General features: G+C 49.9%; 1 protein-coding gene across 1 annotated transcript in view; it reads right to left on the bottom strand.

Moving 5' to 3' along the window:
* Positions 1-23,617, bottom strand: part of PRPF3 (pre-mRNA processing factor 3) — a 63,857-nt gene that overhangs the window by 32,159 nt on the left and 8,081 nt on the right. The window contains exons 4-5 of the mRNA XM_063947154.1: positions 12,241-12,384; positions 696-776 (exon numbers count right to left, since the gene is read on the bottom strand). Of these exons, the coding sequence (XP_063803224.1) occupies positions 696-776; positions 12,241-12,384 (225 nt within the window). The remainder of the gene's footprint in view (positions 1-695; positions 777-12,240; positions 12,385-23,617) is intronic.

Below are 23,617 nucleotides of genomic sequence, written 5' to 3'. Positions count from 1 at the left end.
CAACAGCATCATAGAAATAGGTCAGTCATAAAACTCGTCCTTCTGCTATTAATATATAGATGAGGCTCCTAAGTAGTGATGAGCGGATTCGGTTTTACTCGGTTTTACTCGGTTCTCAAAACCGAATCTTATTGGCTATCCAAAACACGTGACATCAGTGAGCCAATAAGATTCGGTTTTGAGAACCGAGTAAAACCGAGTAAAACCGAATCCGCTCATCACTACTCCTAAGACGTGCGAGGGGTTTTTGGAGGAACATCCTGGCATAAAAGGATTTCTTCTGCTGCTAATGAGCTCCTCTCTGTACTTTCTCTTTTCCTTTAACAGATCACAACTACCACAACGTTCCACCTCAATCCCAGTGATCTACAATTAAAATATTAACTCCTTAACCTCCAGAGCATCATGATCACTGGCTACTAGCTTGGGCGAGCACTGCTGTACTCTTGTGTGAGAAAACTGGGCGACTGCACCTCAACGGCATTGGAAAATCCCTGACCATGCTGGAGTTCATCGACCAGATGCAATGTAGCTTGCGCAGTACTGTATAGGATGAGTTTGCGTTATCTAGACACAGGGGTGACAAGTCCTATTGGCTATAATACTGAATCATATAAAAACCATGTGTGATTTTCTTTACAGGAATACAGGATACCAGCTCTAACGTATAGAAAATATGAATATCCCAACTTTACCACTGCGGGAGGACTGACGAAGCTCAGCTGCTTCTTCCTCTCCTCTATCTGCCGGGTGGCTGCTTCCATCATCTGTTTAATCTGCAACACAGAAAGACCTATTACTACGTGATGACTGCATTATATACAATTAAGCAAAGCAGAGGCAACATATAGCTAAGAAACTTCATACGCCTGTGGGCGTATGGCGGAAGACTCACAAGAACAGTTCTTAAGAGTTTGGTGGAGGAGATCACAGTCTCTCAGGAGCACAGAACGCCATTAACACGGAGCAACAGAAAATAAGATTTTACTTACCGATAAATCTATTTCTCATAGTCCGTAGTGGATGCTGGGGACTCCGTCAGGACCATGGGGAACAGCGGCTCCGCAGGAGACAGGGCACAAAAGCAAGCTTTTAGGATCACATGGTGTGTACTGGCTCCTCCCCCTATGACCCTCCTCCAAGCCTCAGTTAGGTACTGTGCCCGGACGAGCGTACACAATAAGGAAGGATCTTGAATCCCGGGTAAGACTCATACCAGCCACACCAATCACACCGTACAACTTGTGATTTGAACCCAGTTAACAGTATGATAACAATGAAGTAGCCTCTAAAAAAGATGGCTCACAACAATAATAACCCGATTTTTTGTAACAATAACTATGTACAAGTAATGCAGACAATCCGCACTTGGGATGGGCGCCCAGCATCCACTACGGACTATGAGAAATAGATTTATCGGTAAGTAAAATCTTATTTTCTCTAACGTCCTAGTGGATGCTGGGGACTCCGTCAGGACCATGGGGATTATACCAAAGCTCCCAAACGGGCGGGAGAGTGCGGATGACTCTGCAGCACCGAATGAGAGAACTCCAGGTCCTCCTCAGCCAGGGTATCAAATTTGTAGAATTTTGCAAACGTGTTTGCCCCTGACCAAGTAGCTGCTCGGCAAAGTTGTAAAGCCGAGACCCCTCGGGCAGCCGCCCAAGATGAGCCCACCTTCCTTGTGGAATGGGCATTTACAGATTTTGGCTGTGGCAGGCCTGCCACAGAATGTGCAAGCTGAATTGTACTACAAATCCAACGAGCAATAGTCTGCTTAGAAGCAGGAGCACCCAGCTTTTTGGGTGCCTACAATATAAACAGCAAGTCAGACTTTCTGACTCCAGCCGTCCTGGAATTATATATATATATATATTTTCAGGGCCCTGACAACGTCTAGCAACTTGGAGTCCTCCAAGTCCCTAGTAGCCGCAGGCACCACAATAGGTTGTTTCAGGTGAAACGCTGACACCACCTTAGGAAGAAACTGGGGACGAGTCCGCAGTTCTGCCCTGTCCGAATGGAAAATCAAATATGGGCTTTTGTAAGACAAAGCCGCCAATTTTGACAATCGCCTGGCCGAGGCCAGGGCCAACAGCATGGTCACTTTCCATGCGAGATATTTCAAATCCACAGATTTGAGTGGTTCAAACCAATATGATTTGAGGAATCCCAACACTACGTTGAGATCCCACGGTGCCACTGGAGGCACACAAGGGCTGTATATGCAATACTCCCTTGACAAACGTCTGGACTTCAGGAACTGAAGCCAATTCTTTTTGGAAGAAAATCTATAGGGCCGAAACTTGAACCTTAATGGACCCCAATTTGAGGCTCATAGACACTCCTGTTTGCAGGAAGTGCAGAAATCGACCTAGTTGAAATTTTTTCGTGGGGCCTTCCTGGCCTCACCCACGCAACATATTTTCACCACATGTGGTGATAACGTTGTGCGGTCACCTCCTTCCTGGCTTTGACCAGGGTAGGTATGACCTCTTCCGGAATGCCTTTTCCCTTAGGATCCGGCGTTCAAACCGCCATGCCGTCAAACGCAGTCGCGGTAAGTCTTGGAACAGACAAGGTCCCTGCTGGAGCAGGTCCTTTCTTAAAGGCCGATGCCACGGTTCCTCTTGGAACAGACATGGTACTTGCTGAAAGCAAATCCCTTCTTAGCTCCCGAGGCCATTAGTCCTCTGTGAGCATCTCTTGAAGTTCCGGTTATCAAGTCCCTCTTGGCCAATCCGGAGCCACGAGTATAGTTCTTACTCCTCTATGTCTTATAATTCTCAATACCTTGGTTATGAGAAGCAGAGGAGGGAACACATACACCGACTGTTACACCCACGGTGTTACCAGGACGTCCACAGCTATCGCCTGAAGGTCTCGTGACCTGGCGCAATACCTGTCCCATTTTTTGTTCGGGCGGGACGCCATCATGTCCACCTTTGGTCTTTCCCAACGGTTCACAATCATGCGGAAAACTTCCCGATGAATTTCCCACTCTCCCGGGTGGAGGTCGTGCCTGCTGAGGAAGTCTGCTTCCCAGTCGTCCACTCCTGGAATGAACACTGCTGACAGTGCTATCACATGATTTTCCGCCTAGCGAAAAATCCTTGCAGTTTTGCCACTGCCCTCCTGCTTCTTGTGCCGCCCTTTCTGTTTACGTGGGCGACTGCCGTGATGTTATCCCACTGGATCAATACCGGCTGACCTTGAAGCAGAGGTCTTGCTAAGCTTAGAGCATTATAAATTTGCTCTTAGCTCCAGTATATTTATGTGGAGAGAATTCTCCAGACTTGATCACACTCCTTGTGTGACTGCTCCCCAGCCTCTCAGGCTGGCCTCCGTGGTCACCAGCATCCAATCCTGAATGCCGAATCTGCGGCCCTCTAGAAGATGAGCACTCTGTAATCACCACAGGAGAGACACCCTTGTCCTTGGATATAGGGTTATCCGCTGATGCATCTGAAGATGCGATCCGGACCATTTGTCCAGCAGATCCCACTGAAGAGTTCTTGCGTGAAATCTGCCGAATGGAAGCGCTTCGTAATAAGCCACCATTTTTACCAGGACTCTTGTGCAATGATGCACTGACACTTTTCCTGGTTTTAGGAGGATCCCGATTAGCTCGGATAACTCCCTGGCTTTCTCCTCTGGGAGAAACACCTTTTCCTGGACTGTGTCCAGAATCATCCCTAGGACCAGCAGACGTGTCGTCGGAACAACTGCGGTTTTGGAATATTTAGAATCCACCCGTGCTGTCGTAGAACTACTTGAGATAGTGCTACTCCGACCTCCAACTGTCCTCTGGACCTTGTTCTTATCAGGAGGTCGTCCATTTTCTTTGAAGACGAATCCTCCTTTCGGTCATTACCTTGGTAAGGACCCGGGGTGCCTTGGACAATCCAACGGCATCGTCTTGAAACTGATAGTGACAGTTCTGTACCACGAACCTGAGGTACCCTTGGTGAGAAAAGGCAAATTTTGGGACATGGAGGTAAGCATCCCTGATGTCCCGGGACACCATATAGTCCCCTTGTTCTTTGCTATCACTGCTCTGAGTGACTCCATCTGGATTTGAACCCTTGTAAGTGTTCAAATTTTCCAGATTTAGAATAGGTCTCACCTAGCCTTCAGTACCACCATATAGTGTGGAGTAATACCCCTTTCCTTGTTGTCGGAGGGGTAATTTTATTATCACCTGCTGGGAATACAGCTTGTGAATTGTTTTCAATACTGCCTCCCTGTCGGAGGGAGACATTGGTACAGCAGACTACAGGAACCTGCGAGGGGGGAAACCTCTCGACATTCCAATCTGTACCCCTTGGATACTACTTGTAGGATCCAGGGGTCCTGTACGGTCCCAGCGTCATGCTGAGAACTTGGTAGAAGCGGTGGAGGGCTTCTGTTCCTGGGAATGGGCTGCATGCTGCAGTCTTCTTCCCTTTCCTCTATCCCTGGGCAGATATGACTCTTATAGGGACGAAAGGACTGAGGCTGAAAAGACGGTGTCTTTTTCTGCAGAGATGTGACTTAGGGTAAAAAACGGTGGATTTTCCAGCAGTTGCCCTGGCCACCAGGTCCCATGGACCGACCCCAAATAACTCCTCCCCTTTATACGGCAATACATCTTTGTGCCGTTTGGAATCTGCATCACCTGACCACTGTCGTGTCCATAAACATCTTCTTGCAGATATGGACATCGCATTTACTCTTGATGCCAGAGTGCAAATATCCCTCTGCGCATCTCGCATATATAGAAATGCATCCTTTAAATGCTCTATAGTCAATAAAATACTGTCCCTGTCAAAGGTATCAATATTTTTAGTCAGGGAATCCGACCAAGCCACCTCAGCTCTGCACATCCAGGCTGAGGCGATCGCTGGTCGCAGTATAACACCAGCATGTGTGTGTATACTTTTTAGGATATTTTTCAGCCTCCTATCAGCTGGCTCCTTAAGTACGGCCCTATCCGTAGATGGTACCGCCACTTGTTCTGATAAGCGTGTGAGCGCCTTATCCACCCTGAGGGGTGTTTCCCACCGCGCCTTAACTTCTGGCGGGAAAGGGTATACCGCCAATAATTTTCTATCGGGGGAAACCCACGCATCATCACACACTTCATTTAATTTATCTGATTCAGGAAAAACTACAGGTAGTTTTTTCACCTCACACATAATACCCTTTTTTTTTGTGGTACTTGGAGTATCAGAAATATGTAACACCTCCTTCATTGCCCTTAACGTGTGGCCCTAAAAGAAAATAAGAATTTACTTACCGATAATTCTATTTCTCGGAGTCCGTAGTGGATGCTGGGGTTCCTGAAAGGACCATGGGGAATAGCGGCTCCGCAGGAGACAGGGCACAAAAAGTAAAGCTTTACGATCAGGTGGTGTGTACTGGCTCCTCCCCCTATGACCCTCCTCCAAGCCTCAGTTAGGATACTGTGCCCGGACGAGCGTACACAATAAGGAAGGATTTATGAATCCCGGGTAAGACTCATACCAGCCACACCAATCACACCGTACAACCTGTGATCTAAACCCAGTTAACAGTATGATAACAGAGGAGCCTCTGAAAGATGGCTCCCTACAACAATAACCCGATTTAGGCAACAATAACTATGTACAATTATTGCAGATAATCCGCACTTGGGATGGGCGCCCAGCATCCACTACGGACTCCGAGAAATAGAATTATCGGTAAGTAAATTCTTATTTTCTCTATCGTCCTAGTGGATGCTGGGGTTCCTGAAAGGACCATGGGGATTATACCAAAGCTCCCAAACGGGCGGGAGAGTGCGGATGACTCTGCAGCACCGAATGAGAGAACTCCAGGTCCTCCTTAGCCAGGGTATCAAATTTGTAGAATTTTACAAACGTGTTCTCCCCCGACCACGTAGCCGCTCGGCAGAGTTGTAATGCCGAGACCCCTCGGGCAGCCGCCTAAGAAGAACCCACTTTCCTTGTGGAACGGGCTTTTACCGATTTTGGCTGTGGCAGGCCTGCCACAGAATGTGCAAGCTGAATCGTACTACAAATCCAGCGAGCAATAGTCTGCTTAGACGCAGGAGCGCCCAACTTGTTGGGAGCATATAGTATAAACAGTGAGTCAGATTTCCTGACTCCAGCTGTCCTTGAAATGTATATTTTTAAAGCTCTGACAACGTCCAACAACTTGGAGTCCTCCAAGTCGCTTGTAGCCGCAGGCACTACAATAGGCTGGTTCAGATGAAATGCTGACACCACCTTAGGGAGAAAATGTGGACGAGTCCGCAGTTCTGCCCTGTCCGAATGGAAAATCAGATATGGGCTTTTGTAAGATAAAGCTGCCAGTTCTGACACTCTCCTGGCCGAAGCCAGGGCTAGTAGCATGGTCACTTTCCATGTGAGATATTTCAAATCCACATTTTTTAGTGGTTCAAACTAATGAGATTTGAGAAAGTCCAAAACAACATTGAGATCCCACGGTGCCACTGGAGGCACCACAGGGGGCTGTATATGCAGTACTCCCTTAACAAAGGTCTGGACTTCAGGAACTGAAGCCAATTCTTTCTGGAAGAAAATCGACAGGGCCGAAATTTGAACCTTAATAGATCCCAATTTGAGACCCATAGACAATCCTGATTGCAGGAAATGTAGGAATCGACCCAGTTGAAATTCCTCCGTCGGAGCACTCCGATCCTCGCACCACGCAACATATTTTCGCCAAATGCGGTGATAATGTTGCGCGGTTACTTCCTTCCTTGCTTTAATCAAGGTAGGAATGACTTCTTCCGGCATGCCTTTTTCCTTTAGGATCCGGCGTTCAACCGCCATGCCGTCAAACGCAGCCGCGGTAAGTCTTGAAACAGACAGGGACCCTGCTGAAGCAAGTCCCTTCTCAGAGGTAGAGGCCACGGATCCTCCGTGATCATCTCTTGAAGTTCCGGGTACCAAGTCCTTCTTGGCCAATCCGGAACCACTAGTATCGTTCTTACGCCTCTTTGCCGTATAATTCTCAATACTTTTGGTATGAGAGGCAGAGGAGGAAACACATACACCGACTGGTACACCCAAGGCGTTACCAGCGCGTCCACAGCTATTGCCTGCGGGTCTCTTGACCTGGCGCAATACCTGTCCAGTTTTTTGAGGCGAGACGCCATCATGTCCACCATTGGTCTTTCCCAACGGGTTACAAGCATGTGGAAAACTTCTGGATGAAGTCCCCACTCTCCCGGGTGAAGGTCGTGTCTGCTGAGGAAGTCTGCTTCCCAGTTGTCCACTCCCGGGATGAACACTGCTGACAGTGCTATCACATGATTCTCTGCCCAGCGAAGAATCCTTGCAGCTTCTGCCATTGCACTCCTGCTTCTTGTGCCGCCCTGTCTGTTTACATGGGCGACTGCCGTGATGTTGTCCGACTGGATCAACACCGGTTTTCCTTGAAGCAGAGGTTCTGCCTGGCTTAGAGCATTGTAGATTGCTCTTAGTTCCAGAATGTTTATGTGAAGAGACGTTTCCAGGCTCGACCACACGCCCTGGAAGTTTCTTCCTTGTGTGACTGCTCCCCAGCCTCTCAGGCTGGCGTCCGTGGTCACCAGGATCCAATCCTGTATGCCGAATCTGCGGCCCTCCAATAGATGAGCACTCTGCAACCACCACAGAAGAGATACCCTTGTCCTTGGAGACAGGGTTATCCGCTGGTGCATCTGAAGATGCGACCCTGACCATTTGTCCAGCAGATCCCTCTGGAAAATTCTTGCGTGGAATCTGCCGAATGGAATTGCTTCGTAAGAAGCCACCATTTTTCCCAGGACTCTTGTGCATTGATGTACAGACACCTTTCCTGGTTTTAGGAGGTTCCTGACAAGTTCGGATAACTCCTTGGCTTTTTCCTCCGGGAGAAAAACCTTTTTCTGAACCGTGTCCAGAATCATCCCTAGGAACAGCAGACGTGTTGTCGGAATTAACTGGGATTTTGGAATATTCAGAATCCACCCGTGCTGCTTTAGCACTTCTTGAGACAGTGCTAATCCCATCTCTAGCTGTTCTCTGGACCTTGCCCTTATTAGGAGATCGTCCAAGTATGGGATAATTAATACGCCTTTTCTTCGAAGAAGAATCATCATCTCGGCCATTACCTTGGTAAAGACCCGAGGTGCCGTGGACAATCCAAACGGCAGCGTCTGAAACTGATAGTGACAGTTCTGTACGACGAACCTGAGGTACCCCTGGTGTGAGGGGTAAATTGGAACGTGGAGATACGCATCCTTGATGTCCAAGGATACCATAAAGTCCCCTTCTTCCAGGTTCGCTATCACTGCTCTGAGTGACTCCATCTTGAACTTGAACTTTTTTATGTACAGGTTCAAGGATTTCAGATTTAGAATAGGTCTTACCGAGCCATCCGGCTTCGGTACCACAAATAGAGTGGGATAATACCCCTTTCCTTGTTGTAAAAGAGGTACCTTGACAATCACCTGCTGAGAGTACAGCTTGTGAATGGCTTCCAAGACCGTCACCCTGTCGGAGGGGGACGTTGGTAAAGCAGACTTCAGGAAACGGCGAGGTGGATCCGTCTCTAGTTCCAACCTGTACCCCTGAGATATTATCTGCAGGATCCAGGGATCTACCTGCGAGTGAGCCCACTGCGCGCTGAAATTCTTGAGACGACCGCCCACCGCCCCCGAGTCCGCTTGGGAAGCCCCAGCGTCATGCTGAGGCTTTTGTAGAAGCGGGGGAGGGCTTCTGTTCCTGGGAAGGAGCTGCCTGTTGCAGTCTCTTCCCCCTTCCTCTGCCTCGTGGCAGATATGAATATCCCTTTGCTCTCTTGTTTTTAAAGGAACGAAAGGGCTGCGGTTGAAAAGTCGGTGTCTTTTTCTGTTGGGGAGTGACTTGAGGTAAAAAGGTGGATTTCCCGGCTGTAGCCGTGGCCACCAAATCCGATAGACCAACACCAAATAACTCCTCCCCTTTATACGGCAAAACTTCCATATGCCGTTTTGAGTCCGCATCACCTGACCACTGTCGCGTCCATAAACTTCTTCTGGCCGAAATGGACATAGCACTTACCCGTGATGCCAGTGTGCAAATATCCCTCTGTGCATCACGCATATAAAGAAATGCATCCTTTATTTGCTCTAAAGACAGTAAAACATTGTCCCTATCCAGGGTATCAATATTTTCAATCAGGGACTCTGACCAAGCTACCCCAGCACTGCACATCCAGGCTGTCGCTATAGCTGGTCGTAGTATAACACCTGTATGTGTGTATATACTTTTTTGGATATTTTCCATCCTCCTATCTGCTGGATCTTTAAGTGCGGCCGTCTCAGGAGAGGGTAACGCCACTTGTTTTGATAGGCGTGTGAGCGCCTTGTCCACCCTAGGAGGTGTTTCCCAGCGCGCCCTAACCTCTGGCGGGAAAGGGTATAAAGCCAATAACTTCTTTGAAATTAGCAGTTTTTTATCGGGGGCAACCCACGCTTCATCACACACCTCATTTAATTCATCTGATTCAGGAAAAACTATAGGTAGTTTTTTCACACCCCACATAATACCCTGTTTTGTGGTACCTGTAGTATCAGCAATATGTAACGCCTCCTTCATTGCCAAAATCATATAACGTGTGGCCCTACTGGAAAATACGGTTGATTCGTCACCGTCGCCACTGGAATCAGTGCCTGTGTCTGGGTCCGTGTCGACCGACTGAGGTAACGGGCGTTTTACAGCCCCTGACGGTGTTTGAGGCGCCTGGACAGGTGCTAATTGATTGTCCGGCCGTCTCATGTCGTCAAACGACTGCTTTAGCGTGTTGACACTATCCCGTAATTCCATAAATAAAGCCATCCATTCTGGTGTCGACTCCCTAGGGGGTGACATCCCCATATTTGGCAATTGCTCCGCCTCCACACCAACATCGTCCTCATAGATGTCGACACACACGTACCGACACACAGCAGACACACAGGGAATGCTCTTAAAGAAGACAGGACCCCACTAGCCCTTTGGGGAGACAGAGGGAGAGTTTGCCAGCACACACCAAAAGCGCTATATATGACAGGGATAGCCTTATAATAAGTGCTCCCTGTATAGCTGCTTTAATATATATATTTTTGCCACAATTTTGCCCCCCCTCTCTTGTTTTACCCTGTTTCTGTAGTGCAGTGCAGGGGAGAGCCTGGGAGCCTTCCTGACCAGCGGAGCTGTGTGAGGAAAATGGCGCTGTGTGCTGAGGAGATAGGCCCCGCCCCTTTTTCGGCGGGCTCGTCTCCCGCTCTTTAACGGATTCTGGCAGGGGTTAAATATCTCCATATAGCCCCCGGAGGCTATATGTGAGGTATTTTTTGCCAAAAAATAGGTTTACATTGCCTCCCAGGGCGCCCCCCTCCCAGCGCCCTGCACCCTCAGTGACTGCCGTGTGAAGTGTGCTGAGAGGAAATGGCGCACAGCTGCAGTGCTGTGCGCTACCTTAAGAAGACTGAGGAGTCTTCTGCCGCCGATTCTGGACCTTCTTCTCGTTTCAGCATCTGCAAGGGGGCCGGCGGCGAGGCTCCGGTGACCATCCAGGCTGTACCTGTGATCGTCCCTCTGGAGCTAATGTCCAGTAGCCAAAGAAGCCAATCCATCCTGCACGCAGGTGAGTTCACTTCTTCTCCCCTAAGTCCCTCGTTGCAGTGATCCTGTTGCCAGCAGGACTCACTGTAAAATAAAAAACCTAAGCTAAACTTTTCTAAGCAGCTCTTTAGGAGAGCCACCTAGATTGCACCCTTCTCGGCCGGGCACAAAAATCTAACTGAGGCTTGGAGGAGGGTCATAGGGGGAGGAGCCAGTACACACCACCTGATCGTAAAGCTTTACTTTTTGTGCCCTGTCTCCTGCGGAGCCGCTATTCCCCATGGTCCTTTCAGGAACCCCAGCATCCACTAGGACGATAGAGAAAATACGTTTGTTTCTTCACCGTCGACACTGAAATCAGTGTCCGTGTCTGGGTCTGTGTCGACCGACTGAGGTAAATGGGCATTTTACAGCCCCTGACGGTGTTTGAGACGCCTGGACAGATACTAATTTGTTCGCCGGCCCTCTCATGTCGTCAACCGGCTTGCAGCGTGTTGACATTGTCACGTAATTTCCATAAATAAGCCATCCACTCCGGTGTCGACTCCCTAGAGAGTGACATCACCATTACAGGCAATTTGCTCCGCCTCCTCACCAATATTTTCCTCATACATGTCGACACACACGTACCGACATACAGCACACACATAGGGAATGCTCTGATAGAGGACAGGACCCACTAGCCCTTTGGGGAGACAGAGGGAGAGTTTGCCAGCACACACCAAAACGCTATAATTATCCAGGGACAACCTTTATATAAGTGTTCCTTTTATAGCATTTTAATATATATACATATCGCCAAATCAGTGCCCCCCCTCTCTGTTTTAACCCTGTTTCTGTAGTGCAGTGCAGGGGAGATCATGGGAGCCTTCCCACCAGCCTTTCTGTGAGGGAAAATGGCGCTGTGTGCTGAGGAGAATAGGCCCCGCCCCCTTTTCGGCGGGCTTCTTCTCCGGAGTTTTAGATATCTGGCAGGGGTTAAATACATCCATATAGCCTCAAGGGCTATATGTGATGTATTTTTCGCCATACAGGTATTATACATTGCTGCCCAGGGCGCCCCCCCCCAGCGCCCTGCACCCTCCGTGACCGCTGTGTGAAGTGTGCTGACAACAATGGCGCACAGCTGCAGTGCTGTGCGCTACCTGATGAAGACTGAGAGTCTTCTGCCGCCTGGTTCCGGACCTCTTCATCTTCAGCATCTGCTAGGGGGGTCGGCGGCGCGGCTCCGGGACGAACCCCAGGGCGAGCCCTGTGTTCCGACTCCCTCTGGAGCTATGTCCAGTAGCCTAAGAATCCAATCCATCCTGCACGCAGGTGAGTTGAAAATCTCTCCCCTAAGTCCCTCGATGCAGTGAGCCTGTTGCCAGCAGGACTCACTGAAAATAAAGAACCTAAAAACTTTTTCTAAGCAACTCTTTAAGAGAGCCACCTAGATTGCACCCTTCTCGGCCGGGCACAAAAACCTAACTGGGGCTTGGAGGAGGGTCATAGGGGGAGGAGCCAGTACACACCATGTGATCCTAAAAGCTTGCTTTTGTGCCCTGTCTCCTGCGGAGCCGCTGTTCCCCATGGTCCTGACGGAGTCCCCAGCATCCACTAGGACGTTAGAGAAAAGGAAATACAGATCATGTGGCCGTACCTGCATCTTGGTCAGCATGCCCGGGCTTTCAGACGGTGGACCTGGGATCACTTCTGGCTCTTCTACCTCCTCGAAGCGTGGCACACGTTTTTTCTTGGAGTTGGAAGAATCCTTTGAGAGATCTGGATCATCCCCAAACACTTCCTTAATGGGAGGAAAAACAACCGGGTGAATCAAGTGCAGTTAATAAAGTTGTCTCTTGTGAGTGAACACTAACATCAAAGGCTTCTACCTATATCCGTAAGTAGTACAGGAAAGTAATTAGGAAAACACTGCCTGCTTTTGGGTTCTATTGTGTAGTAATAACAGTGAGTTCATATACATTTGGTGGCAGCCATGAGTGGTCTTCTGGGACCATGCTGCTTTGGTAATGTTCACTGTAGGATTTTATTTGCAGGGCAGGGTGCAGATCACAGAGGAAGGCACACCTGTGCATGTTGAAAAACGGCGTGACTTCACTTAGAAAGGGCGTGGCTTCACTTATAAAGGGGCGGAACTTCATTGCACCCCCCTCCATCACTCATACAATGGAAATGGGGACAGAGAAAGATTGATTATATAAAAACTTGAGCCATAAACACAGAAATCAATCACAGCATAGTATGGACCCAGTGTGACCTCACATACTAAAGACACACGAGGAGAACACAGGAAACAAACAATTGGATGGAAAATAATAAAGAAAATGAATTGCGCAATTTACTACTACACTGAGGTACTCACACTCCTCCTTCTCACCCGGGAAGAGGACATGACACAGTCAACACCTGCACTCAGGCGAGGGGGGGGGGGGGCTGCAGAGTGCGACAGAGCCAGCTCCCCTCACTTAGGGCTTGATTCAGAGATGGCCAGAAGATCACTGCCGCATGCATACAGCATTGAATTTCCAGGCGATCTCTAGGAGGGGCATGCGGGGGACGGCTCAGTAGAAGAGACACCTCCTGCATGTAGCTGCGATCCCAGCACTGCGACCATCGACGCAAGCTGCAATCCTAGATTGTGACCAGAAGCCTCAGCTGTGCAGCTGGCCAACGGAAGTAGAGGCTGCGAGACCAGGAAGTCTGCCCGGTGACACGCAGGGCCTTGTTCCTCTCCTCCTAGAAAACGGAGGTGACATGCAGCCCTCCCTCCACCCCCTCCCAATGCTACAGCCCTTCAAACAGGCAGTGGCTGAGGAAAACTGCGTACAACAGCGCAAGCCGCAGATTCCCGATACTAAGTCTGCGTGGGACACAGTAACACTCTGAATCAGGCCCTCGGTCATAGGCTACACAGCAATCCATAGCAAGCCACCCTGCAGGGCCCCCCAATTCATAGCAAGCCACACTGCTGGGCCCACCACCCCAATTAACAGCAAGCCACACTGCAACCCCCCCCCCCCCCCCCCACACACACACAATTCATAACAAGTCACACTACAGGGCCCCCCAATTCATAGCAAGCCACACTGTGGGGGCACCCTCCAATTCATAGCAAGCCACACTGTGCCCCCCCCCCCCCCCCCAATTCATAGCAAGCCACACTGCGGGGGCACCCTCCAATTCATAGCAAGCCACACTGTGCCCCCCCCTCCCCCCAAAATTCATAGCAAGCCACACTGCGGGGGCACCCTCCAATTCATAGCAAGCCACACTGCGGGGGCACCCTCCAATTCATAGCAAGCCACACTGTGCCCCCCCCTCCCCCCAAAATTCATAGCAAGCCACACTGCGGGGGCACCCTCCAATTCATAGCAAGCCACACTGTGCCCCCCCCCCCTCCCCCCCAAATTCATAGCAAGCCACACTGTGGGGGCACCCTCCAATTCAAAGCAAGCCACACTGTGCCCCCCCCCCCCCCCCCCCAATTCATAGCAAGCCACACTGCGGGGGCACCCTCCAATTCATAGCAAGCCACACTGTGCCCCCCCTCCCCCCCAAATTCATAGCAAGCCACACTGCGGGGGCACCCTCCAATTCATAGCAAGCCACACTGTGCCCCCCCTCCCCCCCCCCCCCAATTCATAGCAAGCCACACTGCTGGGCCCACCACCCCAATTAACAGCAAGCCACACTGCAATCCCCCCCCCCCCCCCACACACACACAATTCATAATAAGTCACACTACAGGGCCCCCCAATTCATAGCAAGCCACACTGTGGGGGCACCCTCCAATTCATAGCAAGCCACACTGTGCCGCGCCCCCCCCCAATTCATAGCAAGCCACACTGCGGGGGCACCCTCCAATTCATAGCAAGCCACACTGTGCCCCCCCTCCCCCCCAAATTCATAGCAAGCCACACTGCGGGGGCACCCTCCAATTCATAGCAAGCCACACTGTGCCCCCCCAATTCATAGCAAGCCACACTGCGGGGGCACCCTCCAATTCATAGCAAGCCACACTGTGCCCCCCCCTCCCCCCCAAATTCATAGCAAGCCACACTGTGGGGGCACCCTCCAATTCATAGCAAGCCACACTGTGCCCCCCCTCCCCCCCCCCCCCCCCAATTCATAGCAAGCCACACTGCGGGGGCACCCTCCAATTCATAGCAAGCCACACTGTGCCCCCCCCTCCCCCCCAAATTCATAGCAAGCCACACTGCGGGGGCACCCTCCAATTCATAGCAAGCCACACTGTGCCCCCCCCTCCCCCCCAAATTCATAGCAAGCCACACTGCGGGGGCACCCTCCAATTCATAGCAAGCCACACTGTGCCCCCCCCCCCCTACCCCCCAAATTCATAGCAAGCCACACTGTGGGGGCACCCTCCAATTCATAGCAAGCCACACTGTGCCTCCCCCCCCCCCCCCCCCCCCCCCAATTCATAGCAAGCCACACTGCAGGGGCACCCTCCAATTCATAGCAAGCCACACTGTGCCCCCCCTCCCCCCCCCCCCTCCAATTCATAGCAAGCCACACTGTGCCCCCCCTCCCCCCCCAATTCATAGCAAGCCACACTGCGGGGGCACCCTCCAATTCATAGCAAGCCACACTGTGCCCCCCCCCCCTCCCCCCCAAATTCATAGCAAGCCACACTGCGGGGGCACCCTCCAATTCATAGCAAGCCACACTGTGCCTCCCCCCCCCCCCCCCAATTCATAGCAAGCCACACTGCGGGGGCACCCTCCAATTCATAGCAAGCCACACTGTGCCCCCCCCCCCAATTCATAGCAAGCCACACTGCGGGGGCACCCTCCAATTCATAGCAAGCCACACTGTGTCCCCCCCAAATTCATAGCAAGCCACACTGCGGGGGCACCCTCCAATTCATAGCAAGCCACACTGTGCCCCCCCCCCCCTACCCCCCAAATTCATAGCAAGCCACACTGTGGGGGCACCCTCCAATTCATAGCAAGCCACACTGTGCCTCCCCCCCCCCCCCCCCAATTCATAGCAAGCCACACTGCGGGGGCACCCTCCAATTCATAGCAAGCCACACTGTGCCCCCCCCCCCCCCCCAATTCATAGCAAGCCACACTGTGCCGCCCCCCCCCCCCCCCCCCCCCCCCAATTCATAGCAAGCCACACTGTGCCGCCCCCCCCCCCCAATTCATAGTGCGTCACAGCAGAGCCCCCCATTCATGGTAAATGTTCACTCTAGTGGTGAACTGCAGGCAGGGTACCATCTGGGAAATAGGGCCAAAAACAGGCATGGCCTTAAAATGTGCCATGTTAGACTACCATAATGCTCTATGTAGGTAAGCATCCGCACATCGCTGGGTAACTAAATTATCTCTGCACAATGCTGTGTAATGCGATTGGTGCTACTTACGTAAATAATACGATATAAAGAAAGATGAATGCCATCTTTGCTTTACAGTATTTTGTGCTGCAGTGGCCGCGCTTACATTGTATTCCCTTACAGTGAAACAGATTACTTTAAAAAGGCACCAATAACGGATCAGAACCAATGACCCAAACACTGAGCCAACCCTGAAAAGCCATGGGTGAAAATAGAAGTACGTTCTTACAGCCGTCATACAAAGAAGGTAATGGAGGGACAGGCGCTGCTACTCCTTTATTTCATGTACCACCGGTGCTACTATCTAATACCAGCCCAAGAACAAATGCAGAGAGCTCAGAACAGGCCAAGGTCTCTGCTCATCAGTCCGGGAAGGGTTAGCGGCTATTTCCGAGAAATTTACAGTCCACATGAATGGAGTTGCCTGGCATTGATGCCTACCGCCATGTGTGGCAAACACAACACAGTGTGTAACAGACAGGACAACATACTAAATCACGGGATGTACTACCTAATTCATCGTGGCATATTTTTTTAATCAATGTTGTGCGAGCAGAAATCCACCTCAGGTGGGGCTACAATGCTGGTTTAAAGGTCTGGCCAGGCGGCATCTGCAGCATGTTCTGCACTTAGCACAGGGGAAGCTGCTACACACAGATCATCTTAAGCATGCGAAAGGGGCCATTGCTGGAATAAAGGGGGCAGTGATTCAATTGGTTGTGCAAAACAATTGAATAGCTCTAGGGCCCTTCAGACAGGCGTTACAATACACACAAACAATTGAAGCGCCCGCACTGAGCGCAAGTCAGTAAGTGCCGTTACCCTATATACAGATGGGTAGACACACATATTGGAGGAAAAAATAAAAACAAAGTTCACTTTTCTTAATCACCAGACTGTACCGGGGAAATTTAATTCAATGTGATACACACGATGCGCTGTTTTCGAGCAGCGCATCATGTTCCGTCCACATCTCAAGTTTCCCCATAGAGTTCTGCAGGAAAGCTTAAAATAGGGATTTTTTTTGTTGCTTACCGTAAAATCTCTCTCTCTGAGTCCATCTGGGGGACGCTGCGTCTGTAATGATGGGTTAGAGTGTGCGGGAGGGAGCTTGGGCACAGAACCTATCAAAAGAAACTCCTCCCCCCTCTAACCCCTCCCATCTCCAGCCTGACCAGCCCAACACCTCAGTTTAAGTTTTGTGCCCTGGAGAGTGCAGGCACAGTTCCTGTCTATGCTCTGATTCAGGTACAGACCAGTGTTCAGGGTCACCCGGTACGAATTCAATCAGACAACGCCACAGCGGTGGCTTACATAAACAAACAAGGAGGAACTCGCAGCTGGAGAGCGATGAAGGAGGTTGCACATATACTCCAGTGGGCGGAACGGTGGATCCCGATTATCTCAGCCATTCACATTCCAGGCGTCGACAACTGGGAAGCGGACTTCTTAAGCCGTCACACGATACATCCGTACACACTCTAACCCATCAGTACAGACGCAGAGTCCCCCAGATGGATGACAGAGAAATGTCAGCGGCCCCGTAAATGGGCGAAACGTGCGCAGGCGATGCCTAGCAGCACATCACCAGTAATTGTATCCCCATTAGATATCTTCCTCTTTGCCCTCAAGAGTAGGTCAGTTTTAGCCTGTATTTTACACTTACTGTATAAAGAACTATCATTTTTATGGAACAAGTAAATCTAGTCCCCCATCTTTTTACACAGAAAACATGCAGTCGATGCAATTTGACTTATCAGCAATTCTACCCATAAGATGTTTTAATGTACATGTTTCCTACCGGCCTCGGAACAGTAGTCCCTGCTCTGAGCAATTGCCCTGGTGTCCAACCAGGGGGTATATTTACTAAGCTCCCGATTTTGACCGAGATGCCGTTTTTTCTTCAAAGTGTCATCTCGGTCATTTACTAAACACTAATCACGGCAGTGATGAGGGCATTCGTAATTTTTTGCTAGTTCAGGTAAAAAATTACGAATGAATACACCATCGGTCAAATTACGCCTGTTTAGATATGAATCTCGGTCATTTACTAAGAAGTGCAAAGCAAAAAAACACAAAACACTGCCGTGAAAAATTACAACTCGTAAAAAAGTCCTAAAAAAAAACAGACCTGCTTTTTTTTTCCGTGATTTGAGATGCATGCAGGGATCCATGAGATCCGTGCATGTATATCAGTGGGAAGGGGTGGGAAAGTGCTTATTTTTGCCAAAAAAATTGCGTGGGGTCCCCCCTCCTAAGCATAACCAGCCTCGGGCTCTTTGAGCCGATCCTGGTTGCAGAAATATGGGGAAAAAAATGACAGGGGTTCCCCCATATTTAAGCAACCAGCATCGGGCTCTGCGCCTGGTCCTGGTCCCAAAAATACGGGGGACAAAAAGAGTAGGGGTCCCCCGTATTTTTAAAACCAGCACCGGGCTCCGCTAGCTGGACAGATAATGCCACAGCCGGGGGTCACTTTTATACAGTGCCCTGCGGCCGTGGCATCAAAAATCCAACTAGTCACCCCTGGCCGGGGTACCCTGGGGGAGTGGGAACCCCTTCAATCAAGGGGTCCCCCCCCCCAGCCACCCAAGGGCCAGGGGTGAAGCCCGAGGCTGTCCCCCCCCATCCAATGGGCTGCGGATGGGAGGGCTGATAGCCTTTGTTGTAAAATAAAAGATATTGTTTTTAGTAGCAGTACTACAAGTCCCAGCAAGCCTCCCCCGCATGCTGGTACTTGGAGAACCACAAGTACCAGCATGCGGCGGAAAAACGGGCCCGCTGGTACCTGTAGTACTACCACTAAAAAAATACCCAAAAAAACACAAGACACACACACCGTGAAAGTATAATTTTATTACATACATACACACATACATACATACATACATACTTACCTTATGTTCTCACGCAGGTCGGTCCTCTTCTCCAGTAGAATCCAAGGGCTACCTGTTGAAGAAATTCTACTCACCAGATCCATGGGTCCAGGCTCCTCGGCAAATCCAGGGTTAATCCACGTACTTGAATAAAAAAAAAATAAGAATTTACTTACCGATAATTCTATTTCTCGGAGTCCGTAGTGGATGCTGGGGTTCCTGAAAGGACCATGGGGAATAGCGGCTCCGCAGGAGACAGGGCACAAAAAAGTAAAGCTTTACTAGGTCAGGTGGTGTGCACTGGCTCCTCCCCCTATGACCCTCCTCCAGACTCCAGTTAGGTACTGTGCCCGGACGAGCATACACAATAAGGGAGGCATTTTGAATCCCGGGTAAGACTCATACCAGCCACACCAATCACACCGTACAACTTGTGATCTAAACCCAGTTAACAGTATGACAACAGAAAGGGCCTCTTAAAGATGGCTCCTTAACAATAACCCGAATTAGTTAACAATAACTATGTACAAGTATTGCAGATAATCCGCACTTGGGATGGGCGCCCAGCATCCACTACGGACTCCGAGAAATAGAATTATCGGTAAGTAAATTCTTATTTTCTCTATCGTCCTAAGTGGATGCTGGGGTTCCTGAAAGGACCATGGGGATTATACCAAAGCTCCCAAACGGGCGGGAGAGTGCGGATGACTCTGCAGCACCGAATGAGAGAACTCCAGGTCCTCCTTTGCCAGGGTATCAAATTTGTAAAATTTTACAAACGTGTTCTCCCCCGACCACGTAGCTGCTCGGCAGAGTTGTAATGCCGAGACCCCTCGGGCAGCCGCCCAAGATGAGCCCACCTTCCTTGTGGAGTGGGCTTTTACAGTTTTAGGCTGTGGCAGGCCTGCCACAGAATGTGCAAGTTGAATTGTGTTACAAATCCAACGAGCAATCGACTGCTTAGAAGCAGGTGCGCCCAACTTGTTGGGTGCATACAATATAAACAGCGAGTCAGATTTTCTGACTCCAGCCGTCCTTGCAATGTATATTGTTAAGGCTCTGACAACGTCCAACAACTTGGAGTCCTCCAAGTCGCTAGTGGCCGCAGGCACCACAATAGGTTGGTTCAGATGAAATGCTGATACCACTTTAGGGAGAAAATGCGGACGAGTCCGCAGTTCTGCCCTATCCGAATGGAAGATTAGATAAGGACTTTTATAAGATAAAGCCGCCAATTCAGATACTCTCCTGGCAGAGGCCAGGGCTAGTAACATAGTCACTTTCAATGTGAGATATTTCAAATCCACCTTTTTCAATGGTTCAAACCAATGGGATTTGAGGAAATCTAAAACTACATTTAGATCCCACGGTGCCACCGGAGGCACCACAGGAGGCTGTATATGCAGTACTCCCTTGACAAAAGTCTGGACCTCAGGGACAGAGGCCAATTCTTTTTGAAAGAATATTGACAGGGCCGAAATTTGAACCTTAATGGATCCCAATTTGAGACCCATAGATAATCCTGATTGCAGGAAATGTAGGAAACGACCCAGTTGGAATTCCTCCGTCGGAACCCTCCGATCCTCGCACCACGCTACATATTTTCGCCAAATGCGGTGATAATGTTTCACGGTGACTTCCTTCCGTGCCTTAATCAAGGTAGGAATGACTTCTTCTGGAATGCCTTTCCCTTTTAGGATCTGGCGTTCAACCGCCATGCCGTCAAACGCAGCCGCGGTAAGTCTTGAAAAAGACAGGGACCCTGCTGTAGCAGGTCCCTTCTCAGAGGTAGAGGCCACGGTTCGTCCGTGAGCATCTCTTGAAGTTCCGGATACCAAGTCCTTCTCGGCCAATCCGGAACCACTAGTATTGTTCTTACTCTTCTTTGCCGTATGATCTTCAATACCTTTGGTATGAGCGGCAGAGGAGGAAACACATACACTGACTGGTACACCCAAGGAGTTACCAGTGCGTCCACAGCTATTGCCTGTGGATCTCTTGACCTGGCGCAATATTTGTCCAGTTTCTTGTTGAGGCGAGACGCCATCATGTCTACAATTGGTCTTTCCCAACGGTCTATTAACATGTTGAAGACTTCTGGATGTAGACCCCACTCTCCCGGATGAAGATCGTGTCTGCTGAGGAAGTCTGCTTCCCAGTTGTCCACGCCCGGGATGAACACTGCTGACAGTGCTATCACGTGATTCTCCGCCCAGCGAAGAATCTTGGCAGCTTCTGCCATTGCACTCCTGCTTCTTGTGCCGCCCTGCCTGTTTACATGGGCGACCGCCGTGATGTTGTCCGACTGAATCAACACCGGCTTTCCTTGCAGGAGAAGTTCCGCCTGGCTTAGAGCATTGTAGATTGCTCTTAGTTCCAGAATGTTTATGTGAAGAGACTTTTCCAGACTCGTCCATACTCCCTGGAAGTTTCTTCCTTGTGTGACTGCTCCCCAGCCTCTCAGGCTGGCGTCCGTGGTCACCAGGATCCAATCCTGAATGCCGAATCTGCGGCCTTCTAATAGGTGAGCCTTCTGCAACCACCACAGAAGTGACACCCTTGTCTTTGGTGACAGGGTTATTCGCAGGTGCATCTGCAGATGCGACCCTGACCATTTGTCCAACAGATCCCTTTGGAATATTCTTGCATGGAATCTGCCGAATGGAATTGCTTCGTAAGAAGCCACCATTTTTCCCAGGACTCTTGTGCATTGATGTACTGACACTTTTCCTGGTTTTAGGAGGTTCCTGACCAGATCGGATAACTCCTTGGCTTTTTCCTCTGGAAGGAAAACCTTTTTCTGAACCGTGTCCAGAATCATTCCTAGGAACAGCAGACGAGTTGTCGGGATTAAATGGGATTTTGGAATATTCAGAATCCACCCGTGTTGTCTTAGCACCTCTTGAGATAGTGCTAAAGCTGTCTCCAGCTGTTCTCTGGACCTTGCCCTTATTAGGAGATCGTCCAAGTATGGGATAACTAATACGCCTTTTCTTCGAAGAAGAATCATCATCTCGGCCATTACCTTGGTAAAGACCCGAGGCGCCGTGGACAATCCGAACGGCAGCGTCTGAAACTGATAGTGACAGTTTTGAACAATGAACCTGAGGTACCCCTGGTGTGCGGGGTAAATCGGAACGTGTAGATACGCATCCTTGATGTCCAAGGATACCATAAAGTCCCCTTCTTCCAGGTTCGCTATCACTGCTCTGAGTGACTCCATCTTGAACTTGAACTTTTTTATGTAGAGGTTCAAGGACTTCAGATTTAGAATAGGCCTTACCGAGCCATCCGGCTTCGGTACCACAAATAGAGTGGAATAATACCCCTTTCCTTGTTGTAATAGGGGTACTTTGACTATCACCTGCTGAGCGTACAGCTTGTGAATGGCTTCCAACACCCTCTCCCTTTCGGAAGAGACGGTTGGTAAGGCAGACTTCAGGAAACGATGAGGAGGATCCGTCTCTAATTCCAACCTGTACCCCTGAGATATTATCTGCAGGATCCAGGGGTCTACCTGCGAGTGAGCCCACTGCGCGCTGTAATTTTTGAGACGGCCCCCCACTGTCCCCGAGTCCGCTTGAGAGGCCCCAGCGTCATGCTGAGGTTTTTGCAGGAGCCGGGGAGGGCTTCTGTTCCTGGGAAGGAGCTGCCTGTTGGTGTCTCTTCCCTCTTCCTCTGCCTCGTGGCAGGTACGACAAGCCCTTTGCTCTCTTATTTTTGTAGGAGCGAAAAGGCTGCGGTTGAAAGGTCGGTGCCTTTCTCTGTTGGGGAGTGACTTGAGGTAAAAAAGTGGATTTCCCGGCAGTAGCCGTGGCCACCAAGTCTGATAGACCAACTCCAAATAACTCCTCCCCTTTATACGGCAAAACCTCCATGTGACGTTTTGAATCCGCATCGCCTGTCCACTGTCGTGTCCATAAGGCTCTTCTGGCTGAAATGGACATAGCACTCACCCGAGATGCCAGTGTGCAAATATCCCTCTGTGCATCACGCATATAGATAAATGCATCCTTTATTTGTTCTAACGACAGTAAAACATTGTCCCTATCTAGGGTATCAATATTTTCAATCAGGGATTCTGACCAAACTACTCCAGCACTGCACATCCAGGCAGTTGCTATAGCTGGTCGTAGTATAACACCTGCATGTGTGTATATATTCTTTTGAATAACTTCCATCTTTCTATCTGATGGATCCTTAAGTGCGGCCGTCTCAGGAGAGGGTAACGCCACTTGTTTGGATAAGCGTGTGAGCGCCTTGTCCACCTTAGGGGGTGTTTCCCAGCGCGCCCTAACCTCTGGCGGGAAAGGGTATAATGCCAATAACTTTTTTGAAATTATCAACTTTTTATCAGGAGCAACCCACGCTTCATCACACACGTCATTTAATTCTTCTGATTCAGGAAAAACTGTTTGTAGTTTTTTCACACCATACATAATACCCTGTTTTACGGTATCTGTAGTATCAGCTAAATGTAACGTCTCCTTCATTGCCAAAATCATATAACGTGTGGCCCTACTGGAAAATACGTTTGAATTTCTACCGTCGTCACTGGAATCAGTGCCCGTGTCTGGGTCTGTGTCGACCGACTGAGGCAAAGGGCGTTTTACAGCCCCTGACGGTGTTTGAGGCGCCTGGACAGGCATTAATTGATTGTCCGGCCGCCTCATGTCCTCAACTGACTGTTTAAGGGAAGATAAACCATCACGTAATTCCACAAATAAAGGCATCCATTCTGGTGTCGACCCCCTGGGGGGTGACATCTGCATATTTGGCAA

Source organism: Pseudophryne corroboree, chromosome 12 (genome assembly GCF_028390025.1).
Source record: "Pseudophryne corroboree isolate aPseCor3 chromosome 12, aPseCor3.hap2, whole genome shotgun sequence".
NCBI classification, from domain to species: Eukaryota; Metazoa; Chordata; class Amphibia; order Anura; family Myobatrachidae; genus Pseudophryne; species Pseudophryne corroboree.
The sequence above is the reverse complement of the archived record's forward strand: the minus strand, read 5'-3'. Positions and strand labels throughout refer to the sequence as shown.